Source organism: Cydia strobilella, chromosome 11 (genome assembly GCF_947568885.1).
Source record: "Cydia strobilella chromosome 11, ilCydStro3.1, whole genome shotgun sequence".
Lineage (NCBI taxonomy): Eukaryota > Metazoa > Arthropoda > Insecta > Lepidoptera > Tortricidae > Cydia > Cydia strobilella.
This window is the reverse complement of record NC_086051.1, coordinates 9,611,591-9,638,915: the sequence shown is the minus strand read 5'-3', so window position 1 is coordinate 9,638,915 and position 27,325 is coordinate 9,611,591. Positions and strand designations below refer to the sequence as shown.

The 27,325-nt window shown below is 37.8% G+C and overlaps 2 protein-coding genes across 2 annotated transcripts; both read left to right on the top strand.

Annotated features, from left to right (window-relative positions):
* Positions 1-925: 925 nt before the first annotated feature.
* On the top strand, positions 926-6,286 carry LOC134745507 (E3 ubiquitin-protein ligase RNF146-B). Its single transcript, XM_063679552.1, has 6 exons — positions 926-1,089; positions 1,161-1,252; positions 1,336-1,489; positions 2,911-3,102; positions 3,571-3,772; positions 5,476-6,286. Exons 1-6 carry the CDS (start codon positions 1,071-1,073, stop codon positions 5,522-5,524), a joined length of 708 nt encoding a protein of 235 aa, XP_063535622.1. The 5' UTR covers positions 926-1,070; the 3' UTR covers positions 5,525-6,286.
* A 2,326-nt stretch (positions 6,287-8,612) lies between these two features.
* Positions 8,613-23,384, top strand: LOC134745506 (2-iminobutanoate/2-iminopropanoate deaminase). The gene is made up of 3 exons (XM_063679551.1): positions 8,613-8,799; positions 18,227-18,456; positions 23,159-23,384. The coding sequence occupies exons 1-3, from the start codon at positions 8,711-8,713 to the stop codon at positions 23,299-23,301; spliced, it is 462 nt and encodes a 153-aa protein (XP_063535621.1). The 5' UTR covers positions 8,613-8,710; the 3' UTR covers positions 23,302-23,384.
* The last annotated feature ends 3,941 nt before the right edge of the window (positions 23,385-27,325 follow it).

The window sequence follows — 27,325 nt, the reverse complement described above, 5'->3', positions numbered from 1 at the left end:
TGCGCGCATCACAAGCAACTTAGTCGCCAGGCGATTTATTTGTCGAAATCGAAAGCGACAAAAAAATCGCCTGGCGATTAAGTTTCTCGTGCGTGCATACCCAGATTCATGTTCCCATCATTCCGTAACAGACTACCGCACGGCTTTAAGGAAGGTGTGTAGCGTAACTTTTTCGATGTTGGCCTAGGGCCGATTTAACAAAATTTGTTAACATTTCATCATCATCATCATATCAGCCCTTTATCGCCCACTGCTAAGCATAGGCCTCTCTTCCAGTACGCCACTTATCCCGGTCCTGAGCTAATCTCATCCAGAAGTGACCCGCAATCTTCCGGATGTCGTCCACCCAACGAGCCGATGGACGCCAGGGGCTTCTTTCATTCGAAAGCGGCCACCATTCCGTTAACATTTTAGTCCACCTGCCATCACTCTGCCTAGCAACATGTCCCGCCCAACTACATTTTAGTTTGGTAATGGCGAAACCAACGTCTTGCACCTTGGTGCCTCGACGGATCTCGACATTCCTTACTCGATCTTGAAGCTTGATAAAGCGCGCTCCATGGCTCTCTGTGCTACGCGGATTTTATGCACAGCCTCCTTAGTGAGCGTCCATGTCTCGGCACCGTATGTCATGGTGGGCAGGACACATTGGTTGAAGAGACGAGTTTTCAGGCATTGTGGAATGTTAACAGGGTTCAGGATGTCCGCTAATTTATTAAATGCCGCCCAATCCAGCTGGATTCTCCTGGAGATCTTCTTCTGCTGCCGTGCTTTGTCAAATGATAGAATATGTTAACATTTAATGTTTCCGAACGAACGACTGATAGTGGTTATATACTCTTTGGATGGAGTTTGAGTTTTATGACAGCCTGACAGTTCCTTCCATTAATTTTTTGACATAATAAATTAATAATATTGTTTGGGTTTTGAGTTTTTGACTAGGTGACCCAGCTTTTGAAGAAAGTTTCTACTAAATATTTGATATATTAGTGTAATTTGAAAGCAATATTACCGTAACGCGTGTTTGAATTGTCTATTATTGTTATTTAAATGTGTCATAAGTTAACGCAATGAGTAATGACCCGCAAGGTAGGCTAATTGCTACATTAGACACCATAGAAACAAAATATGGGTTGTAAATTCACATAAACATTTTACAGTTGCAGAGCAAGATTGCGCAGTTTGCTTACAAAAATGTCATCATCCTACCCAGCTTCCTTGTGGGCACATCTTTTGTTTTCTTTGTGTAAAGGTGAGCTGAAGGAAATTTTAAGTTTACGGCTTACAATTCCTAATAACTTCCTGATTATTAATTCTTATGAATATGTTTCACAGGGAGTGGCAATTCAAAGTAAAAAGTGTGCTATGTGCAGAGCAGAGATCCCACTTGATTATTTGGACCATCCAGTACTTTTAGAGAAAGCTTCCCCTCAAGCTAGTTCTGAGGAAGTGAATGAAGGCTACCAATGGTATTATGAGGGAAGGAATGGTATGTATCTATTAGGTTAATAATAGTATAGGCCTAAATCCAATGTTGTACATTCTGTAAAAGTATAATGTAATGTGTCTTTTATTAGTATAGTAGTAGTAGTAGTAGTAGTAAATCACTTTATTGTACAAAACAAAAATTGTTAACATGAAATTCATATAAATTTAGGTACAAAGGCGAGCGTATCCCTATAAAGGGATTTCTTCCAGCTAACCTTAGAGTAAATGAATGGAAAATTCGAATTAGATAGATAGACAAACTTACAGAACGTACAATAATATTTAAAAAGGAAAACTACAATATTAACGTCTACGAATAACTAAAATACATCAATAGCATTATGCAATAAAATAAATATGTACTAGCATACATAAATATATATATATATATATATATATATATATATATAATATATATATATATATATAACATATAAATAAAATATATATATTAGCACTCAACCAAATCACAGTTCGTGGGAAAGCCAAAGCTTTTTCAGATTAACTTTGAGTGATGCTACAGACCGGGACCGTTTGAGCGACAGGGGCAACTCGTTCCACAACTTCACCGCGCGCACTGTGAATGAATTTGCGTACGTTCGAGACTTATTCGAAGGGATAGCAAGCGTAAGATTAGCACTAGAACGTAAGCGGTGATCACTTCCTTCAGCCAGATAGTTAAATCTCTCGGTTAGGTAAGATGGGGAACAGGGGTTGAAGAGTATGTTGAAAAGCAACGACAGAACATGCACATCCCTGCGCTGGCGGATCAGTAACCACCCGAGCTGCTTACGAAAATCAGAAATGTGGTCATATTTACGGAGGCCATACACATACCTGATACAGACATTTTGTAAGCGCTCAAGTTTATTCAGCAATTCCTCATTAAGATCCAAGAACGCATACATGTGCAAGTTGCTGAAAGTTTCCAAATGTTGGAAAAGTTCTCGGAAATTTAACAGACACAGACACAGATTGACTAAGTCCCACAGTAAGCCCAACGGGGCTTGTGCTATGGGTACTCAGACAACAATATATATAATATATAAATTCTTAAATACATAGAAAACACCCATGACTCAGGAAAAAATATCTGTGCTCATCACACAAATAAATGCCCTTACCGGGATTCGAACCCAGGACCATCGGCTTCACAGGCAGGGTCAGTACCCACTAGGCCAGACCGATCATCAAAATCAATCAATTTGAGGAAAATTTCACAGGAATTTTCAATTCCCATACAAGTATATGAGAATTTTTCCATGTGGAAATATTGCAATTTTAGAAACTTTCCAACAGCACATCTGTAGTTATAAGTGAAAGTGAGGAATCTCTTTTCAAAAGGGCTTGTTTTTGTATGGTGTTCATAGAGAAATAAGCCCTTTTGAAAAGACTCCTCAAGTAATCATGTATCTTTATCAGGTTGGTGGAAATATGATGAGAGAAGTAATGTTGAATTAGAAAATGCATATAATGCTGGAAGCCCCGAGTGTACATTACTACTAGCTGGAGCTGTGTACAGAATAAACTTTCAAAATATGGTACAGATGCGACAGAATGATAGGACCAGGAGACGCAGAGTTCAGAGAGACACCCCTGCACTGCCAGCCAAAGGTAATCGTGCATATATTCATTTAATTTTTAAATTTTTCCGAATACATACTTTTGATTAAATTATTGTTTGCTTCCGAAACAAATTGTCCTACACCAGGGGTCGGCAACCTTTGAGAAAAAGAGCCAGTAGCAGTAGAAATCACCAGTCTTAGGAAACTCAATGAGCCACAAATGTTGATTTCAGGGGTCTAAGAACTTCAGTGTTCATTTTTTCGGTCGAAGAGCCGCATGCGGCTCGTAAGCCGCGGTTTGCCGACCCCTACCCTACACAATGGTCCAGTGTTGGAGTAAATCACATGAAACCAGGATCAAACAAAACTATCTGTTTTTTAGGTTTCCAAGTATAGTGACAGTAAGCTTGACAAATAAGTATTACTGTTTTAGTATTGTTCATATCCAAAAAAATTTTTGCAGTCAGTGATGGCCTTTAACAGAAATACTCTAAGTGACAGCCTATTTATCTTTCAGGTATTGCTGGTATAAAGATTGATAATCCCAGTAATGAAGCTAAGAATGAATCTGATGCTTCAAACACTATTGATCTAACCAGCAATGACAATGACAACAGTAGTGACGCTGAACCAGTGGAGATTGTAGATAGTGATGATGATGAAGTCAGTGAGATTACTTCTCAAGATAATGAACTCAATGAATTAGTTCACAGAACCAGGTAAATACGAAGGCAATGCTTGAATTTTAAATTATTTTATGGTTTAGACTCACTTTTTTTAGTCACTCGCGCCACATGCTTCGGAGAGCTTAGGTCTCCTTTCTCAAGCACTAACAGTGCAAGCAGCGTTCACGAAGTGTACCGCGTACCGAAGAAGAAAGGAGACCTAGGCTCTCCGAAACAATGTTAGTATGTCTAACAACAGTTTAAATTCGATTACAGCATTTACAGCAATGCTTGAAGTTTAGCATGAACGGAAACTTAATGTATTCATAGTTTTGCTTTTATGTTTGATATGCTATTACCATCACGAACTGTAAAACCTGTACCTACTCATGTAAATACACTGCAGTTGTTACAAGTACAATGTTAATAACACTGCAGTTTTTTTGTAGGCTTTAAATATCCAATGTTCAATGTAAGTCTGCATCTTCTCAAATGACTTTTTCGCCTAAGATGGTCATCTGTTAAACAAAAGCCATTGTTCCTTTTATGTGAGCGGTCGCCCATTGTGTACCATTGTCTCTGACAATGGCACGCGCTCAGACTCAATGGTACACAATGGGCGACCGCTAACATAAAAGGAACAAGGAACAATGGCTTTTGTTTAACAAATTACCATCTTAGACGAAAAAGTCATTTGAGAAGATGCAGACTATATCCATATTTAGTACTTGCAGAAAAATGTTTGTCTGCAATCTTGAATATATTTGGTTTCTGTCCAAAGTTCTATGTTTAATACAAGCTTTGAATTATTTTCCCCATCATTTATAAATAATAACTACTGAGATAAAAGAAATAGTTACCACTATTATGGGTTATTTATTCCCATTAGTTACCTTGGTGGTAACTAGTGGGAATTTTTATTCTCAGTTCTTGTTACCACCAATTTTTTTTATTGTTTAATACTGACAAAAATACCTACATAAATGCATAGTAGATTTAACTTCCGATTAAGTAAACTGCCCTAAAACTCAACAAACGCTAATTAATAAACATTTATTGGTATACCACTGATTTAAACTTTCACGATTTTTACTCATTATTATTCACAACGACGGGACTTAATCGCGTAAAACAAGTTTTAAATTTACCTCCGACGTTTCGAGGACGGCGTTGTCCCCGTGGTCTCGGAGAAGTGAAGTGAGTCTTCTCCGAGACCACGGGGACAACGCCGCCCTCGAAATGTCGGAGGTAAATTTAAAAATTGTTTTACGCGATTAAGTCCCGTCGTTGTGAATAATAATTTATTGGTATAGTTACCTGCAATAATATGTTACTCTTCGAATGCCGCAAAAATATGTGACATGCTCTTATGGCTGTACAAATAAGGTCGTCAGATATTTTTGCAGCCTTTATTGTGTAACATGTAATAAAATTAAGAGCTATATTTACACACACACACACACACAGTTTACTGCATCACCTGTCGTCCTGTCGACGTAAAACATTCCCACTTCATATTCGTATTTATGTATGTAGTTATTTTTATCAGTATTGAACAGTACAATATTTTAGTGGTAACTACTGAGAAAAATACCTGGTGTTAACAACTGGGAATTTTTTTGTCACCTTTTACCACTGGAAACAGGTGAGGAAAAAATTCTCAGTTGTTGTTATTACACTAACAACTTGGTGGTAACTAGTGGGTATAACTCAAAATTCTGTCTTACCTTTGGTAAATTTTCTATTTTTTTTTATAGTGCAATCAACTTATTGGATCCCACCAGGCATGCAAATGAGGACACATGATTTAAGACATACCTATGATTATTAACTTTTTAAGGTATTGGTCCTAAGTAATACAATAGAATCCACTTAATATGATTATGTTTAAAATTATCTTCTTCATAATATGCCAGTCCCTGTAACTTGAGCAATCTGTATGTACTATGTAGTATTTATGTCATACATTTTTGTGGCAATATGCATTTTTTCACCTGTTCCTTTTATAAGATGATTCTTAAGCGGGTTTTACTGTTATTATAGTAGACTGCTTAGACCAGGAGTCCAAATATGTTATTTTAACAATAAATTTGACCTAAAACTAGTTTGCTGTTGCTGTCCTGGGCTAAGCTCTTGTTTGGCCACTTACTTTCTGCAGGTTGGACTTTTGGTTTGGAGACCTCTGGTATAGAGCTAGGCTAGCATGTTGATATACATTTTTGTGTAAAATAGTTACTTATTATACCTCCACAGAACAAATACTTACATGTAACATAACAGAAGACCTAAGTAAATTTCAATTCACATATACATTTGTATAGCAAGCTATAAGAAATGTTAAAAATAAATCTGTTTTCTTTTTAACCTGCAAAATTTCTGAAGTTAGTCATAGTTAAAGAAAATTGTTATTTTATGTAGTTGTAACTAGGTTATTTCAACCAACATTGTTATTTTTTTTTATATATAACCCTTTACCAGGCTATACATATATTTCCCACATACGGCACTTCAAACATGTGTTCTATTTTTGATGAGTAAGACCGACATTCTATTGTCATTTTTGAAATGTCAGCCTGGTCAAGGGTTATGATGTAGTTTAAATAAATATACTTCTATGTAGATTTCTACTATTATCTTTTATTCAAATCTTCATACCTAAATTTACATGAGAACATTTTATGCTAAATATTCTATAAATGTACAATAAATTATTGATCAAAATTCACCAAGCACGCACAGGGCTTTGTGTAGCATGAGTCAAAATCCATGTGTTGTGAGGTTTGGGTTTCATAGCCATCTGTTTGTGACGAGGGAACTTTGGGCATATAACATACGATCTCTGGTCTCGCACCACGATATAGCAGTCCTTGCAACGCCTTCGAACGCGACCTTTCACTTTGAACGAACAAACTTGACTAAATATCGGCGAAGAGGTCGGTAATAGCTTTTCTTGAAGAACAGGGCTTCGAAACGTACTGAAGAAAGACGGTATCATGTTAAGAGTTCCATTAGGTATAGTTGGTTTAAGATTTGATACAATTTTTGCTAATGATATCAGTCTCTGCATTTTACCTGAAAAATAAAGACAATCTAAATGAGATACTTAACATAAAATAAGTAAAAAAATTAAACGGTTTCGTTACAGTAATAAAACTCACTTGTTTATTATACTATGTTATTAGTAATTATGGAAAGAGTAAATATTTGAGGTTATATTTGAATTATTTTATTGGTCACGACCTGTCAGTGTCAATTGAAGTGCGTCCGGGTGCGTTTTGAAATTTTCATTTTTTAATCACGCGACAACGCACTAACTTCGCGCTATTTTCAAAAATATTCGTGTAGCATATCATTCTCAGCGCCCTCCACACACGTGCGCGAAGCCGCGAACGCGAGTGTGGAGTTTTGCGGCTTCGCGCCTCGTAGTCTGGAGCACGCTTTCTATAGAAAGGCAGAAAAAAAATGAAAAGCCGTATTAGTGCAAATATTGCGAAGTAAATTTTTTCCTTCAAAATATGCGCGACTTTCATTCACTATTAGGGTATGCGCGCACGAGCAACTTTTGTCTCTCACATCATGTGGGTTAGTATGGAAGTGCGTACACGTAGCGACGCGACTCCCTGGACTTTTTTGTCCGCGGGTTCGAAGACAAGCCGAATATTGGTTTCAATGCAAGTGCGTGCACGGGCGACAAAAAAGTTGCCGGTCGGCCAGCGAAGCGAGCCGCGAACCACGTTCGACGTGTTGCCTCTCTGTCGCACTTGTAAATTCGTATGTAAGTGTGACAGGAGGCAACACGTCAACTTCACGATTCGCAGTTTCGCGATCAGCTGATCGAGTTTAAATGCTAGTTATCTATGGCATCATACGTGATTTAGCTATTTTTCCATTTTGTTTTGTAGTAAAACCGTAAAATATAGCCGCTTTATATAATATAATAATTATTTATCTTGCCACATATGAGTCAAAATAGTGTGTAATGTAGAGTCTTGCCAGTTCGCGCTTCGCGCCTCCTTTGACGCGGGCTAAAAAACCGACAAAAAACGGGGAACTAGGCGCGATGGCGTGAACAATCTGCGAAATCGATGCCACACTTTCGCGGCTTCGCGCCGTGATTCGCGCATGTGTGGAGGACCCTTCAGATCAACGTTCAGTAATCAAGAATCTAGTGGTCAGTCCGGACGAGACAATTAAATTGCCAATTAGATCATAAATTAAATTGGTGTCAATCTCATTGAGCGTCCACACGTACAAAATTTAATAGTGGGATCTGCGCGGGAATTTAATTTTTGCGTCCGCATCACCAATTAAATTGTCAATTCAATCAAATTGTGTGAAAAATAGTCCCGTCTAGAATGTCTAGATTCATTATTTTAAAGTGTATACTACACTACCACCACCACATACTAAGGCCCCATACTCACGAGCGCTTTTACAACGCGCGTTAAAAAAGCGCTTAAATCTGCCCGCACGCTAAATTCGATTTAAGGACCAAGGCTCGTGCAAATGGGGCCTATCGCTTTCTCGCTCTTACTTATGGGTGCGTCCCCCACGCAACGCTTTTTAAGCTCTCGTGCGTATGGGGCCTAAAGCCTCATACTCACGAGCGCTTTTTCAACGCGCGTTAAAAAAGCGTTTGAATGACACAAATGGAAACATGTGTATGTTAAACAACAACTTTATTGAAATAATATTTATTGAAATAATCGTCACCATAAATATCGGGATCGGTAGAAGGTTTTGCGTTCTTTAAAATTTATTATGTTTCGTTGACATCTGTGTGTCACCGTCACCACTTTTATCTATTAGTGAATGTTTTTCATTGTATTCTTGTTTGCTTAGTTGATAATACTCTTGAATAATAACGTTATCGCGCCGACGTTGAACTTTTAACCCTGGTCGTACAAACTTCATTAGGAAGTTGAAATATAAAGGCGTCGTGGAACTTCTTTTTTGAAACAGTTTAGGAAATACAAATAAGAAGTATTCAAAATGAGTCAAGAGAAGGTTCATGTCCACAACAAGGCGACGAAGACCATAGTTTCTTCACCGCACATATACAAGCCCGTTGGACCTTACAGGTTAGTTAAGTGTTGGAATATAATTGATACAATAGGTATTTTTTACTGTGTAGAAAAAAGTATTCAAAATTCATGAAGTAGACTCCCAGCATTGATGACAACTTGTGCCTATCGGATTTGGTTTGGACAAACGAACTTCAGTAAGTAAGAGTTGGCACGATTAAGGTAAGAAATATCACGTTGTTCCATGGATCTGAGCGCGCTCCAGACTACGGCGCGAAGCCGCGAACGCGAGTGTGGAGTCGATTTCGCTGATTAGCGAACTAGACTCCACACTCGCGTTCGCGGCTGCGTGCACGAGTGTGCAGGGCCCTTTGGAGTGACGGGTGCGTTCGGAAATTTTGAACTATGTTGCGTCCGGTCCATGTTGGGCAGATTGCTGGGTGAGCGTATAGTTATTTCAAAAAGTTGAATTTTAAATCATTTGCGAAATAAACCTGCAATCAATTGGGCTCTTGAAAATGTAGGAAATTATACTTCGGGCAAACATTATTAATATAATTTCAACCAAAAAAGGGGAAAGATTTTCGAGGTTCTAATAATCGGATTTAAAGTCCCCGATTCGCGCACGAGTGTGGAGTCAAGTTCGCAGATCTGCGAAATTGACTCCACACTCACGTTCGCGGCTTCGCGCCGTAATTCGGCACGAGTGTGGAGAGAGCTTAAAGTTTTGGGAGATGCGATAGGTAACCGCCTTGATAAGGTTTAAAGTCTAAAAGTAAATAATTACTTAATGCAAAATTCAGTATTTCTATTTTACCCAGGCGATGTTATCTAGATGAAGTTTATGATTAGTCATCAGTCTTAGTCGTGTTTTTTAGGGTTCCGTACCCAAAGGGTAAAACGGGACTCTATTACTAAGGGTATGCGCGCACGAGAGCGACTTTTGTGTCCGCAACTATTTTGTCTCTCACATCAGTCACATCAAGTAGGGTAAGTATGAAAGTGCGCGCATGTAGCGACGTGACAAGCGGGAGACTTTCTAAAGGCCTAACGCGAACCACGTTCGACGTGTTGATTCCCTGTCACACTTACAAACAAATTTACAAGTGCGACAGAGAGGCAACACGTCGAACGTGCTTCGCGGTAGGCCCTCTGGCCGACCGGCGACTTATTTGTCGCCCGTGCGCGCACTTGCATTGAAACCAATAGGGAAGGAGACAGTTTCGTCGCTGGCTTGTCACCGAACCCGCAGACAAAAAAAGAGTCACGTCCTCCTGGGAGTCACGTCGCTACGTGTGTGCACTTCCATACTAGCCCATAGACTTGATGTGAGTCTGTGAGTGACAAAATAGTCGCGGCGACAAAAGTTGCTCGTGCGTGCATACCCTAAGCCTCCGCTGTCTGTCTGTCTGTCTGTCCGTCTGTCACCAGGCTGTTTCTCATGAACCGTGATAGCTAGACAGTTGAAAGTTTCACAGATGATGTATTTCTGTTGCCGCTATAACAAAAAATACTAAAAACAGAATAAAATAAATATTTGAGTGGGGCTTCGAACCGGCGTCTTTAGCAATCCGGGCTAACGCCTTGAACCCCTAGGCCACCCCGCCCCGGTGGAACCCGTTCCAATTTCTCGACTATATGCCATGTCCCTAAAATAAAAAATGTAAAGCCTTATGTCGGATATGGCTTAAAAATGCCCTCAAATCAAACCTTTAGAACATATAATACAAAATAACACATATAACAACTGTTAGACCAGGTTTTATCTGTATTTATAATAAATGATACAGTCCTTACTGTTAAAAGACATGTCTAATATTATATACCTTAGTTGCACTAGGTAAAGTCAGTGCCATGGTGGTACATACGTTCCGTTCGCAATTTGAGTCGGATTCCGCTGTATCGCGTGCCAAGTCAAAGGCAAGGGTGTTGATTGATGGTTTTGATTGCTACGTTTATAAAGGCCTAACATCTTATTTTGTACAAGCTTGAACATAGTCCGTCAGGTCAACTCAGGGCGTGGATCTTAAGGGTCCTCCACACTCGTGCGCGAATTGCGGCGCGAAGCCGCGAACGTGAGTGTGGAGTCTAGTTCGCTAATCAGCGAAATCGACTCCACACTCGCGTTCGCGGCTTCGCGCCGCGTAGTCCTGGAGCGGACTTTGCGCGTTTGTTATAAATTAAAATCATTTATGGGTGATGGGTGACATCGTGTTTAGGTGCGGGCACTTAAAAACATGGACTTCATTCAGGCGTAAAAGGGCCCACGCACGGTGGGCTGGATGGCTCGAAAAGAGGACATTCGCACTTTTTTCAGAAAATCATTTTTTGAAAAATGCTATCCAATAGAGAATTATATGAGGAACAATAAATGTGGTATACATTTTTGCGAAATAAGGCATATTGACAGCAGAAAAAAATAAAGTCTGTTTTTTTGTATGGGACCCAAAAATAGGTATCTTGTTTCTCAGAAACTATTAGAGGTCCCGTCTTCTACCTTTCAAGACTTTGTTTTTCTACTTTTATAGAGTAAGAAACGATAAGCAGATTTTCTATTCAGGTGCTGTTTTTTTTTTTAGTCCAGTAAAAGTTAACACATTTTCGATTTTTTCGTTTATGTCTTTTTTGGGTTTTTACATTATATTTCGATAGTTAAAAGTAAAAATGATAATAACACATAGTATATGTAACGTTTATTAAGTTATAAAAAAATCCTAAGTACATTTTTTACATTTTTCATACAACTAAAAAGAAATAATCTAATGTTTTACAATAGACACATGTCATTTAAAATAAACAATAAACAACAAAAAACAATATGGTTATGGTATAATAATTACGATACATAAATAACATTTCTTAAAAAAATACATATACCTAAATACAAAAATTACTACACTTAGTGAAAAAGTTATTCATTGATATTTTCTAACATTTCAAAAAGATTATATTCATGGTCGTCGCTCGTATTATTTTCTATAATTAGTAATTCTAAAGCTTCGGGTGAGAGTTTTTTAGCTTTCTTAGTTAGTCGTGGCCTTAGAAGAGTTATTTGTGGATCAGAAGATATAAGAAAGTTGTGCAAAATATCTTCATTCGTCATGGTTCTGCTACATTTTCTAGCATGGTGTTCTCTCACATTGCGAAAATCTTTGTTCCTCGCTTCTGATGCTTCTTCTGATAATTTTCCAATTGGTAACATGCCGAAATGCTTAATTATGTCAGCCCCATGTATTAAAAGCTTGTGTACGCTAGATGGCATATAATACCACGCGTATAACTCTTCACTTGTACACAAAACTGCAGTTTCACGACAATAGTCAGAAAATTTTGTTATATTTACATGTTCTCCAGAAGCAATCACTTGCAAAATTACATGAAATCGTTGAATCACATTGACATCGATTCCCGTAATACGGGCTGTGATTTCAGGGTTGGAGAAGAAGCGTCTGGCAGTGTTACCATCGTTTGTTGTTCCAGCTCCTTGCTTAACGACATCAATTAGTAATCCCAGTTCAGATTTAAATTCGTCTTGAATCCGTTTCTTCGCTTGTTCCTTCAAAATCTTGTTCTCTTTTGCTGCGGTCCATTTCTTGAATTGCAATCTGTAAGCTAAAAAAAATAATGTTATTACCAAATGACTCAAAGTAAAGAGTGTAAAGCAAAAAATACGTTTATAATAAAAAAGTTAAATTACCTATATGAAGTAAGTATTCCATACACCTAATCCAGGCATGTAATGACGACAACCCATATTGTAACATATCCTCTCTGATAATTTTTTTCATTTCCATTGGTTTAGCACGGCAAATATCACATGAAGCTGTTGAAGTTTCTGACAGATATGAAGAAATTTTCCCATCAATCATTGTCAAGTGAAGCTCGTGTTCTACTTTCGTAGAAGATTCAGTAATTTCAGTATACACAAGGGCATCTATTTCCGCCTGTGTTTCGGATTTATATTTTTCAACCATGCTTTTTGTTTCCTTTGTAAACTGAAACATAATTGGACGACAAAACCCAGTAGATGATGGTCTATCATTCTCCCATACAGTTTCACCATCACATGTTAACTTAAGTGGTACTAAACTAGCCATAAAAACGCTTGACACATCAAATTCACTTTGCGTTTTCATTTTGTAGTTGCTTTGTGCAGAAGCTCCATCAAAACCCCATTTACTCTGCAGCTTCAAAACTTTGTTTTCGTATTCACCTCCAATCGCCTTCAAAGGCCTTTTGGCAGTTAAATCTAATAAAGCTTGTAATTTTATTCTGGCACCATCTTCAGTTATAACAACATTTTCATTCGAAGGGTAGCACATTTGTTTTTCGTTCTGAATGGCAAAATATGATGGATATAAATTTACTCCTTGGTCACTCGCTACATCACGTAAATTAATATACTGCCACTTAGTAAGTTTCAATGAAGTCATTAAGGCTAAAGCTTTCTCTGGTGATAGTAACTTATTCATTTTTTGTTTGTGTATGTAGTCATCTACATTTTTTATGTCTTCTGGGTGATGCAGCAAATAATCAATAATCTTGTTTAAACTCGCGTGGCCACCCTGCTTTAATTGTTTACAGTTAACTGCACTCACTTCTTCGGGCGATAAGGATTTGCTTATCCGCTCTAATCGTCTTCTCTTCTGTCTCGTCGAAAGGTCTTCAAAAGTTTTCCGTGAAGATGAAGGTGTTGCGGGATCAAATGAAGATTCCACAATGTTTTTATTTGGTGGAACATTTTCAGCGTCATCGTCATCATCATCCTCTTGAAAGTTTTCGGCCACCGACATATCATCTTTTGGCCAACATATGGCCCTGCTTAGCCATTCCCTGTTATTCTTCATAAAATCGCCACGAATGCGATTAGACTTTCTCCATCTTCTTTGGATATTTGAGCAGTACCTTTGACAAAACTTCACATATAACTGTTCTTGTTCTTCAGATAAGTTTAATGTCACCTTCAAGTATCCATATAACTTTGTATTGTCCGATAAAGATACAATATTATTCAACACGTTAAACAAATCAATATTGTTAACAAGACTTTCCATTATTATTAGTATAGTCAATTCCGTACTAACTGAGAAACGATAACCGAGTATTGTTTTCGAGAAACTAATTTATGTGTTAAGTATATCACCCTTTTATTATAATTTTAGCTTATCCCCACTTAAGTGAAACGTAATCTGGGGTTCACCCTTAATATAAAACTCATGAATGTTAGGTAAGAAACTACTACCTAATAGTGTAAATCACTAATTAATAAGAGCATCGCTACATGGTGATAATCTCATCAATTAGCGATGAGCATCGAGGGGCATTAGCAATGACATCATTAGTTAACTGAACTCTTCTAAATTAAGTATTATGCATATTGTTTATCAGTTAAACAATTGTAGTAAATTAACACGCATTTACAATACAATAATCTTTAACTAAAGACATTATAAGATATACGTTTATGCAATAATTAAGTGGTGGCCTATTAGTTAAATCGTTATTTTAAATGAGTCTTATTTGACCATATTGTAAAATATAATTAACATTTTATGATTCATTTTGTTTTTGCGAATAATAATTGTTTCAAGATAAAAGAATACTCACTATTTCGTCTTCCATAAAATGATTGAGTTGTAAATAACTAACAACAAATTTGAACCAAAATCAACTGTTTCCCAAAAAAAAGTAAAAATCGTCGCATCTGTAAGTTGTTATTAATATTATAGAATTAAACTATCAAAAAATATTGTGGCATCCCAAAAAAGACATAAACGACAAAATCGAAAATGTGTTAACTTTTACTGGACTAAAAAAAAAAACAGCACCTGAATAGAAAATCTGCTTATCGTTTCTTACTCTACTATAAAAGTAGAAAAACAAAGTCTTGAAAGGTAGAAGACGGGACCTCTAATAGTTTCTGAGAAACAAGATACCTATTTTTGGGTCCCATACAAAAAAACAGACTTTATTTTTTTCTGCTGTCAATATGCCTTATTTCGCAAAAATGTATACCACATTTATTGTTCCTCATATAATTCTCTATTGGATAGCATTTTTCAAAAAATGATTTTCTGAAAAAGTGCGAATGTCCTCTTTTCGAGCCATCCAGCCCACTGTGCACGCCACGTCTGAACTTGGATCTTCGTCTAGCTCCAGATGCGGTTCTCAAAATTGAATAAAATCAAACGTTTAAGCCGATTATTGCATTCTAGAAACTAATGGTTTTAATTCATAAAAACGACGGTTTTGTACCTGACTATACAGAGATAATGGACCCCCTGCATGGAATTCTGTTTGCAAGGGGGTCAACTATCTCTGCAGCTGACTGTACCATGAGTTCCATGAGGTACTGTTTTGCGGCTGAATTGAGATGATTTTTAGTGTTCCGTGCAAAACTTTGTTTTGACAAACGGAACACTTATGGGATCACTTCGGGCTTGCAAATCAGTTAAATGCGTTTTTCTCAGAGACCGTTTGACGTAGATACCTAAAATTTTAAATAGTTATAGCAATTACCACATTTACCTCCACTAATATTGAAAATAAGTCAAAACCGCTTATTTCTTATTTTAGGGGGAAGTTTAGGGGGTTGAGAGGGGTAACCAGATTTTTTATTTCATTTGTAAGAATCGTGTGTGGTACCATTAGAAAGCTTGCAAAAAATTTAGTCGATGGACTGATTTTGACTTCATTTTAGACTGCAGTAGTTCGATAAAAAATGCATTTAAAGTTGCAAGTTTTCATACAAAAATATTCGCCTCTGTCCTGGGGTTTTTCGCAAAAACTATAGCTAACAGGCAGCTAACCAGACAATAACCAACTAAAACGAGTATGAAGACGGCGGGAAAATTATCAGGATAACATAACCTTTACTAGTTTTTTGACTGCAGCCTGATCTTAGGTTACTTAGGGAATCAGTACTTGCTAATTCTGCACTTTACAATGGTTGACCCTTAAAAAACAACCTTATTCGAATAGAAATAAGTTTAAATTTGGAACGGAATTTTTCACATATTTAAGTCATTTAGTAAATTTGTTTGTGGAATTTATATGTGCATAGAGTTACTAAATCGTAGATAGCTAGATAAATTAATTTAATATTGATTTAATAGTGTTGATGATTTCAAATTTTGACTATGACTGACAGTTCAGTTTCTGATTAGTCAAAGTGGTCAAATTATACTGTCGAGTTAAGTAAACCTGGATAAGGGTTGTGTGATGGACAGCTATGATTTAGGAACCTAATACATATTACAAATTAATGGTAATTTATATATACAATATGGTACAACACAGGTTCATAGCAATAATGTATGTAAATAAATAAATAATTATTTCAAATTGATTGCAGTTAAAACTAGTTTTGACTTTTCGGGAAAACTTTTTGGCATTTTCACTAGGTGAAACTAGTTTTCACTGTAGGTATTCTGCCAGAGTTAAAGGATAGGTGCGACGATGAGCAAAGCGAGGAGTATGTTAGGCTAACCGTGACCAATCAGCGTGAATTCGAGAGAATGGCGATGAATTAAATGTCGCATAATTTATTACAGAAACGGGATTTAATAGAATGCACTTACTTTTATCATTTTGGCCTGACGTTTTGAACGTCACATTACGTCCGCGGCTACAGGCAAACCAAATCAATATAGATAAAATGTATTTTTTCTTATTGTTACTTTCACATACCTCTTATTAAAATTTTCGGTAAAGGAGAAACGAACTTAAGAGACAAAAACTGACTTTTCATTTTGAGTCGTGTCCAGTCTATAAGTTTCACATACCTACAATAATCATAGGTTATAATAACATGAGGTTTTATACCTACTTACTGTTTTTGACGTATTTAGTTATTTAGTTTTTACATACGAAGTTGTCATTTTTATTGTCAACTTTGACGTATATTGTGTTTATTTTGGTGTTTGGTGCCTAAATAAGGATATAAAGAGCGATTTTATGCTACTGGACGTGAGATATAAGAGGGACAGTAGGTGTCTACGACACGGATATCAAATAACGCCTCCCTCTGTGCATCCTATTAGACGCCGCGGCAACAGAGATTGCCGCAAAGTCCACCGTCGCCTTCGGTAATGATGGGTTCTTTGACCACGTTCCCCCAGATTATATTATATTATTATAAGAGTTAGGGGCGAAAACCAGGTTTCATACAATTTTTGAAAAACTCCTATAAGCCGGGCATAGCTATGATTAAAATATATCAAGATGTGTAATAGTTATTTGTTATACAAGGGTGCAAAGTTGTATTTTACCCGCGAGTGTAGAATTGAAACACGGGCAAGCGAAAGGATTCTATAGGTGAACCACGAGCGAAGCGAGTGGTTCTAAAATTGAATCCTGAGCGTAGCGAGTGTTTCAACACACGAGAAGTAAAATACATTTGCGCCCGTGTGTAACACAAAACTTTTCACCTCACTATAGCGAGGAAAGTGCAACATCCACAGGCGTTAGATCATCTTCATCACTGGAATCACTCATTTCTATACAATATTATAACAGAAAACTCTGGAAGTTGTGTATTTTTACGCGAGTCGGTGAGAAAAGGTTTTAAGTAAATAATTTGTTGACATTTCTGATGTATGAAATGTCAACGATGCGTTTTGAAATTGCATCGACTCAACTTGTGCGTTCAGAATCATTATAAAAAAACAAACGTTTCTTAAGGAATTTTAAGGTTTATGACTTAAATTCATTAAATAAAGCTAAATTTGGTATTTTTTATTAGCTTCTCAAACCATTTATTTAATGATAATTAATATCGAACGAACCATTATCATGAGCGTTTTACGTTTTGTTATCTGTCAAGCTACTTAAACACGCTCCATCCAAGGTCAAATTACTTTCCCCACTAGTGGATAAAACGCGTTTTTCCCCGCTTGTATTGAAGGATAAACGACAACTTTCCGAGCTAGTGAGGGGAAAAAATATTTTTGCGCCTGTGGATGTTGCACTTTCCTCGCTATAGTTAGGGGAAAAGTTTTGTGTTACACACGGGTGCAAATGTATTTTACTTCTCGTGTGTTAAAACACTCGCTACGCTCAGGATTCTATAGTTTAACCACTTGGTTACTATAGAATCCTTTCGCTTGCTCGTGTTTCAATTCCACACTCGCGAGTAAAATACAACTTTGCACCCTTGTATAACAAATAACTATTATCATTTCATAGTGTTTGAGATATGCCTAAACTTTAATGCGTCATAACGATGCGTACAGTCACCTGCAATAATATGTTGCTCTTCAAATGCCGCAAAAATATGAGACACGCTCAGGCTCTACAAATAAGACCATGTCAGATATTTTTGCGGCCTTCGAAGAGTAACATATTATTGTAGATGACTGTACGATAGTAGATAGATTACCTACTCACGGAACTCTTTGCTGCCGCAGTTGTGACTGCGGGCTTGGCCTAATTATTTTGTGTTAATTAGGTTCTGTATACTTACATTATAAATTGCTGATTATAGCCAGGCCATCCTCTTGGACAATAAGACACTGTACGTGTCAGGCACGCTGGGCCTGGATGCCCAGGCACAGCTCGTCTGCGGCGGCGCTGAGGCCCAAACGAGGCAGGCGCTCACCAACATTAAGCACGTGCTGGAGGCCGGCGGCGCTTCGCTGGAGTCCGTCGTCAAGACCACCATCTTACTGCTGGACATGGCGGACTTCCAGGCTGTCAACCAGGTTTACTCAGAATGTAAGTAGTTTGGCACCCATTTATTATTAGAGGCACTCATTTTATCATAGGTATCAGACCGCATTAGTGACAACACAAAAAATTCCCAGAAATTCAGATGATGCTCCCGGAGCCGAGTGTTCTATAGGTCAGCACCAAAAGCTGAAGAAGCTGGTACAAAATCCTGCGTTGGCCACCGGGTGCCACCGGGGACATCTAGTACTTATTCTCATTTAAGTTTTAAAACTAACCTTCTCCTAATACGGTTCAGGGTGCCTAACCAACGTGCCAATCGTTTACGCTCCAATAGCGGACGAAACGCAACGTCTCTGTCGCACTAATATGGAAGAGTGATAGAGGGAGATGACTACGCTACGCTACAGAGCGTAAACGATTGGCACGTTGGCTAGGCACCCAGGTAGGTAGGTAGGTTTCGAAATACACGGTTTACCTTACCGTGCTTTATTTATTCCTTGTCGTGATGTTGTCCCCAATTGCGGCAATTAACACTATTTCATTGCCAGCGTTTAGGATCTCCGTGACATAGATTTGTTTCCGCGTTCCGTGTTAACTGCTTATTAAACAGGCGAGCTTAATATTAACGATTGTTATTTCATTTGTTAAGAAAGAAACAACTGTTTCAATCAACGGTAATGTTTTGCCGTTTGTAAGAAAACTGCGATGAATTAAATAGTTAGGTTAGGTTAGGTATAAATAGCAAGAAAACTGTTTATTAAATTAAGCATATATGAAATTAGAATATACAAAGACGAACTGCATTCCTATTCCTACTGAATCTGATAGAGAAATAGTTATTTGTTATACAAGGGTGCAAAGTTGTATTTTACCCGCGAGTGTGGAATTGAAACACGAGCAAGCGAAAGGATTCTATAGTTGAACCACGAGCGAAGCGAGTGGTTCTAAAATATAATCCTGAGCGTAGCGAGTGTTTTAACACACGAGAAGTAAAATACATTTGCACCCGTGTGTAACACAAAACTTTTCCCCTCACTATAGCGAGGAAAGTGCAACATCCACAGGCGTTAGATCATCTTCATCAACTGGAATCACTCATTTTTTTTCCGATATTATAACAAAAAACTCTGGAAATTCTGTACTTTTACGTGAGAAGTTATTAAGAGCGCTATTATATTTCGGCGTTGAGCGAGTTTAGGTATTTTACGCGCTGCGGCGGGCTGTGCGAGCTCAGTATGCCGATCCCTTCTACCACGTTTTCCCTCTCGCTCGCACTACAATGATGGATTAAATAATCTTGATCCTTCGTGAAGCATACTGAAAACAATTATAACGACACTAACTGTACTTAAATTTTAAAATCCTAATTATTGTTATTTGGTACGAAAATACTAAATCCAGTGCAAATGTACTTACTTTTGTATTATAAAAGAATTATTTTATACTAGAAAGAAATTATACTCGCTTGTTTACATGTTTCGTCATTACATTTCGTACAGGTACAGGGTAACCGTACCGCTTGGGTAGCGAAACTATTTTAGCTATATGTAGCAGTGTTGGCCGTAATTGTTAATTTTAATTAACCATTGATCAATTGCATTAACCATTAGTTACGCCATTAACCAATTGCATTACGCACCAATTGCATTAAAGTTAATTCGAATTAAATTTTTGAGACGTTAATGGCCATTGAAGTTAAAGTTTTGTTTAGTGTTGTTTGACATATCAGTCAAATTTGACAGATTGACAGTTTTTGTCTTCTTTTTGTTTGACTGATATGTCAAACAACACTAAACTATGTCACTTAGTACCAAACTTTAACAAAACATGTTCAATTCAATTTTTCAGGTAGTATGGCTCCATCGATACTGTCGATGATTTCGCCAACGTCAAAGTGGGATCCACGTGGGATCGAATTAATATTTCTTGATTAAAACATATCGGCCATCGGCCATAGCCAGTGTACGGTAAACAATAAAATTATGGGCCTCTAGGGCTCTAGCCAGACACGGTTAGAGGTAGAAATACCAAATGCTCTTAGAGCACGACGTTGTTCGGTGGTTGTTGTAGTTGTCTCGTAAAACCGATAGCTGGATTTTACGAGAAGCACGTGGACTACCGGCCGTTGACTCCAGAATGGTGGTTAAACACGCTTTGAGATTAATTCTCCATTCACTGCACACTACCACATTAGATTATTGAATAATAAAGCTATCGATATTACACATTAAACAATATTAATGAGCAAAAAACAAAGAAATTAATCACGAGGCTACTATCAAGATGGCGATCGAACCGGAAGTCAACAAAACATGTTAATTTTCACTAAAAATGACAAAAACTGTCAAACTGTCAATTTTGACAGTTTTGACAGATGTGTCAAACTACATTTTCCATCCCATGACTAATGTTGAAGGTGCTATCAAAATCGGACAAACCGTTTCGATTTGGGATCCAAAACTGTCAAAAATGTCAATTTTGACAGATAGTATAAATCTACACTTAACAATGTTACTTGGTGCTAAATTCTATCCCAAAAAGATAATTTTCCCTGAAAATGACAAAAAAACTGTCAATCTGTCAAATTTGACTGATATGTCAACCAAACCTTAGTTCCACTAGGTACTGCCAGGGTTCAGCATCAGCTCTATCATGGGTACTGCTCTCCTAAGTGGTCATCAAGACGAGTCGGATGACTAAAACAGCGTGTGCCTATGTTGCACCAAACCTTAGATCCACTAGGTACTGCCAGGGTTCAGCATCAGCTCTATCATGGGTACTGCTCTCCTAAGTGCTCATCAAGACGAGTCGGATGACTAAAACAGCGTGTGCCTATGTTGCACCAATCCTAAGTTCCACTAGGTATTGCCACGGTTCAGCATCAGCTCTATCATGAGTACTGCTCTCCCAAGTTGCTCATCAATCGAGTCGAATGATCAAAACAGTGTGCGCCTATGTTGCACCAAACCTAAGTTCCAGTAGGTACTGCCAGGGTTCATAAGGAGGATGAGTAATACATACTCAAAACTTATACAAGTTCAGTCTTAGTTATATCGGAGCATCGTTTATAATGGCGTAAACGCCATCGACAATAAGGTCCCTTTTTATAGGAAATACCACATTTTATTCTGTTTTAGTATTTGTTGTTATAGCGGCAACAGAAATACATCTATGAAACTTTCAACTGTCTAGCTATCACGGTTCATGAGATACAGCCTGGTGACAGACGGACAGACAGACAGACAGACAGCGGAGTCCTAGTAATAGGGTCCCTATATATTTAAGTGGTGCTCCCATACAACAAACGTGATTTATTTACCGTTTTGTGCGTAGTACGGAACCCTTTGTGCGCGAGTCCGACTCGCACTTGGCTTTTTTTTTTTTTTACTACCTATAAAATGTCAGGTAATTTCAAATATTTTTATTGTTGTTCGTAAGTTTGTTATGTTACTATACTATATTATAATACTATAACAACAAATACAGTACTCGGATCAAAGTTTCTCAGTCGCAGTTTACACGCACACAGTATAGCGTTTTACACGGCGCCTGCCGCACACAACGATATAAAACCTCGTTGTCGCCGTCTAAAACGTGCGGAGCCGACCGACACAGGTCCGACCTCTTCAAGCTCTGCCGCGGTACTGAGATCGCCAGCGCGCGTCATCGGCAATATAGAGTCGTTTTCAAAAAATTGCCAAAAAATTAAAGTAGAATTTGATAAACACAAATGTATACCAACAGTATAAGCAAACGTTGTAGATTGCTCGTGTATAAAAATGACTTCGATACTAAGTAGATTTTCGTAGGAATTTACACTTGTTTCGAAGAGAAAATTCAATTCGTTTAACATTGATTTTCTCTTTCTTAAAAGCATGTAGGAAGAATATCGTTCGATATTCCTAAAGTACAGGATATTAGTAATACAAAATATCCAACTTTAGCAGAGTAAACTTCTCAAAATTTACAAATAAGAGCTCACAATTCAGTGCTTCACGCGGTTTTTCGTAAACGTCCATCAGAAAAAAAATCATTACTAATTTAATTAGTCCTTTTTCTAAAATGTACAACGATATTCCTAAAGATAAGAAGACGCTCTTACTGGAACAAGTACTCTTTATTTCTAATAATGAGCGTAAAATCTTAAATCTTGTCGGGAATATCATCAATTTTACATTATTTCGACTTTTCTTGTAAGAACGCTCTTAAGTAAAATTTTCGTTGACAATGTTGACATTTCTGACGTATGAAATGTCAATGATGCGTTTTGAAATTGCATCGACTTAACTTGTGCGTTCAGAATTATATTTAACATAATTATTAAAAAACAAAGTTTATTATGGAATTTTAAGGTTTATGACTTAAAATCATTAAATAAGGCTAAATCTGGTAGTTTTTATTAGATTCTCAAACCATTTATTTAATGATAATTAATATCGAACGAACCATTATTATGAGAGTTTTACGTTTTGTTATCTGTCAAGCTACTTAAACACGCTCCATTCAAGGTCAAATTACTTTCCCCACTAGTGGATAAAATGCGTTTTTCCCCGCTTGTTTTAAAGGATAAAAGACGGCTTTCCGAGCTAGTGAGGGGAAAATAAACTTTCCCTACTTCTTGAAGGTATGGTGTACCTATATCTGCTACCTATACTTATCCCAAATTTGTATTTCTGCAGAGGTCTTAGATTCAGTGCAGTAGAGTAGACTATTAGACGAGTTGAATAACTGTTGTTTATTGTTCCAGTTTTCCCTAAAGACTGTCCAGCGCGTGCGACGTACCAGGTGGCCAAGCTGCCGGCGGGCGCGGCCGTCGAGATCGAGGCCATCGCGCTCAGCGGCGACCTCGTTGTCGCCGAGGCGGGCCCGTGCCCGTGCTCGAAGGAATGACTAGCCGGAGACCACAAAATTACATCCAAAATATAAATTTGTACTCTGTTCTCACGTGAATATATAGTATATACGAGTTTTAACTCTCCGAGACTTTGTTTACCTAATCATTCATTCATTTGTTTTTTTTTCACAAATGAGTGAGTAGATATCGTACAGGGATCATCCAGTCATTACATCGCATGTTTAGGGGGAGGGAGGGGGTCAAGAAAATGTGAAGTCCGGTTTACATTCCCGTGCGAGCCACGGTGGTAAACGGTGGGGTGGACTCGTGACTCGAGGGGTAGAGGGAGGAGGGAGACGAGTAACGAGCCCACCTACACTCGCGTCTCGTGGCTCGCACGCGAATGTAAACCGCGGACTTCACATGTTGTGACAAGGGTGAGGGGGAGTCACAAACTTTGTGACGTCACTTTAACTTCATCAGTAACCTATTTTTTTAAATTCGTTGTAAAGTTAAATAACGAGTTTATGGAAAGATAATCGTTTCTTTTTCGTTTAATTTTCTTGCCTAATTGATTTTATGTTATAAAATTACTATCTATCTTCTTTTAGTGACTGCATGGCATCGGCCAAAACAGCTTCGGACGTAGTTGTTGGGTGTATTTAAATTGTGGGCATGAGATCTTACCTTTTTGGAACAGAAAAGACAAATGAGAACACTTAATCAGATTTTTCTATAGGGCCCTCCACACTCGTGCGCGAAGCCGCGAACGCGTGTGGAGTCTAGTTCGCTAATCAGCGAAATCGACTCCACACTCGCATTCGCGGCTTCGCGCTGCGTAGTCTGGAGCGGGCTTATGACCTTATTACCTAAGTAGGAGGGTTTTACTAAAGAGGATGCGGAGACGGTGCTAAGTGGAGCAGAAAAGGCAGGAAAGCGGCAACCGGGATAAACGCTAAGAAGAGAGAGAGAGAGCCCTAATTAGGATGATCCCTTGACCCCTATGATTATGCGTTGACTACAACCACCCGAAAGGAACTCTCGTTTGGACGTAAACGTAATTTAGCAAAACTACGAACAAGGATCCACCCTCTAAAATTTGTCATTTAAATGAATGACCTTTCTTTTTTACAGAAAGTTAAAATTCTATTGACAGATTTTTGTGGATCCTTTTCCCCAAATGACGTCTGTTTATCCCTCCTCGTTCCTCGTTAGTCGTAAGTACCCGCAGAAGATAAGGTGATCCTAGTGGCATCATTTGGCAAATTTCACAGAAGAGAGTGTTATTCGTGACAATCGTGACATAACATATTATGATTACTTGAGAGAAGAACTTACAAAAGTGCGAGTGTGCGAGAATATCTCACTCGAGTTTTAGCTTATTATTAGGTACTATATGATCTGTACCACTAGTTTAAGTTCCAGACTTAATAGTTTATTGTTCTCTCGGTAAAAAACGCAAATGAAATTTGGACAAACATCGGCCCGGCCCACCTCACCTTAAGTCATTAAAATGTAAAATCTAGGTAAAGAATGCCAAAAATCTGAACATAAAAGCTGGTTACAGCATACCTATACCTAAGTCCTATTATATTACAACCACGCTACCGTTCGTGTGGCCCTATTCATATTCGTACCTAGTAAAAATCAAATAGGTAAGTAGATATAGGCCAAGCAATAAGAAGGTATAAAGGGGAAATGCAAGGAACACAATTTTTAACTTCGTAGCTTTGTTTGGACTAGTTAGGAGATGAACATATCAAAAGTCCCCGGCCGTAACCCTGGTGCTGGGGGGGAGAGGGGGGTTTGAAGGTTCCATTTTTCGGTTTTTCGATTATATCTCGGAAACTATGCGTCTGAGCGACTTGGCCACTTATACCAGATGAAAAAGTTTTATTCAGTCAAGTTTTTCGATATCTTGTATAGTTTTTGAGATATCCGCTCTTGAAGGTTTATTTAGGGCTCTCATTTTTATCTTGATTATCTACATCAGTAAAGCTGCTAGGCCGGGTTTGGTAACGTTTTCGTATAAATCGGGGGTGCTGAATTCATTTATGGTATCAACAATACACCTTTCCTAAGTAAAAACATATAAACTTTAAACAAATAACTTTTTTTTAACTCCTCTTCACGCTTAAACCGCTGAACCGATTTAGTTGAAATTTGGTAAATAGGTGTTTTAAGTCCCGAGACAGGATATAATATAGTTTTTATCTCAAAAATCATACTTTGAAGGTGTGAAATTTGGTGTGAGGGGAATTCAGCTTCTTCGCCGAAGTTGAATTCCTGAGGTTAATACTGTTTAAATTTAGGTTTGAAGTCATGTTTGGTATCATTATCAACTAAATCAAACATGTAGACCATCCCAAATATTATTTAAATAGGTTCAGCGGTTATTGATTCCCCATACAAATTTCCACCCCACTTTTCACACCCTTTAAAGATGATTTTGGTTATAAAAACTATCCTATGTACTGTCCCGGGACTCAAACCATCTCTGTACTAAATTTCAACTAAATCGGTTCGGCGGTTTAAGCGTAAAGAGGAGTTTTATAAAAAATCATTTTTTAAAATTTTGTTTTTACTTAGGAATGGTGTCAATGTTGATACCATAAATGAATTCAGCACCCCCGATTTATACGAAAACGATCCCAAACCCGGCCTAGCAGCTTCACCGATGTAGATAATCAAGATAAAAATGAGAGCCCTAAATAAACCTTGAAGAGCGGATATCTCAAAAACTATACAAGATATCGAAAAACTTGACTAAATAAAACTTGTAACAAATTAAATCTCTTTTCATTTTGTATAAGTGGCCAAGTCGCTCAGACTCAGTCCCAATCCCACACTTGCGTGCTATGGACTGTTCGAAAATTAGTACAAAATGCTCTTTAAAAATACGACGGCAAATAAACGCATTAGATTAACACTAATGTGCCGACAAACATGGTACGGATTGCGCTAAGAAGGTTCAACCGTGTATGTTGAGGTGTGTTATTATTAGGTACCTACAAAAAGTACGTTCATTGTCGTCGTGTAAGGCAATCCAACGTACATACTTACTTATATTTCATACTGTTATGCTGTACAACTATTTTTTTTTAAATAAATAAATATAGCCGCATATATATCCTTACCACCATATTTATCCACCAAAATCATAGTATGCTTCTAAATCTGGCTTGGCACCGACTTCAAACATATCAGTTGGTAACGCATATATGTAAAAAAGGATAATATTTAATTTCAGCCTTTTTGAAGTCGGTTTTCTTAAAAGTCGGTTTGTAAAAAGTTTTTGCTCAGCCGTTATATGTACCTATTACTCTTTGCAGAATAGTATCTTTGTTATATTGGCAGTGTCGGGTGCTTATTTCTGGCCTTTTTCGCGATTGTAGGCAATTCTGATAATCTTGCTCAAGGGCTCGTTATAGTAAATATTTTGCTCCGGTCAGTTCAGGTTCAGACGTTCTAAGTATGGAGTAATTTTTTCGCCTCGACGAGTGACGTACTGAACTACTGACTGACAAATAGCCAAGTATGAGGGTGTTTGCAAGAGTAGATAGACGCTGCGATGCCTGCGATGCGGGAGTTCTTTGAGGAGGGAGACAGTGGTCCGAAAGTCGATCTACGTTATCGCCAGCATTTTCTCCAGCTCTAGGTACTTATATCTAAGGTGCACTGCATATATGTCTATTCATCAGACATGGAAGGAGTTTCGCCCCATACTTAGTTGTATGTTTCTTACCATTTAATTATATGAATACACACTAAACTATACACAAAAACTTAATGCCCAGTTGAACGTTCAATTAGTAGACAAAGGCCAAGGTTCTCGCTACTCGCGGTAGTAGTATTAAATTAACATTCCGATGTCCATACCCACCACAAGACCTGCTTCTAGATAAGAACATTTTATGCTAAAGCGGCCTACAATCGCGCTCGTTATGCAAAGGCAGGCTATATTGTATTAGTATGTTACATTAATTAACTGCGAAAGTAAATTACCCTTTCTTAGGTACACATTCGCAGGGCAATGCTTAAGTAACAGTTTTTTAATCGTATGCAGGTTAAACGGTAGCC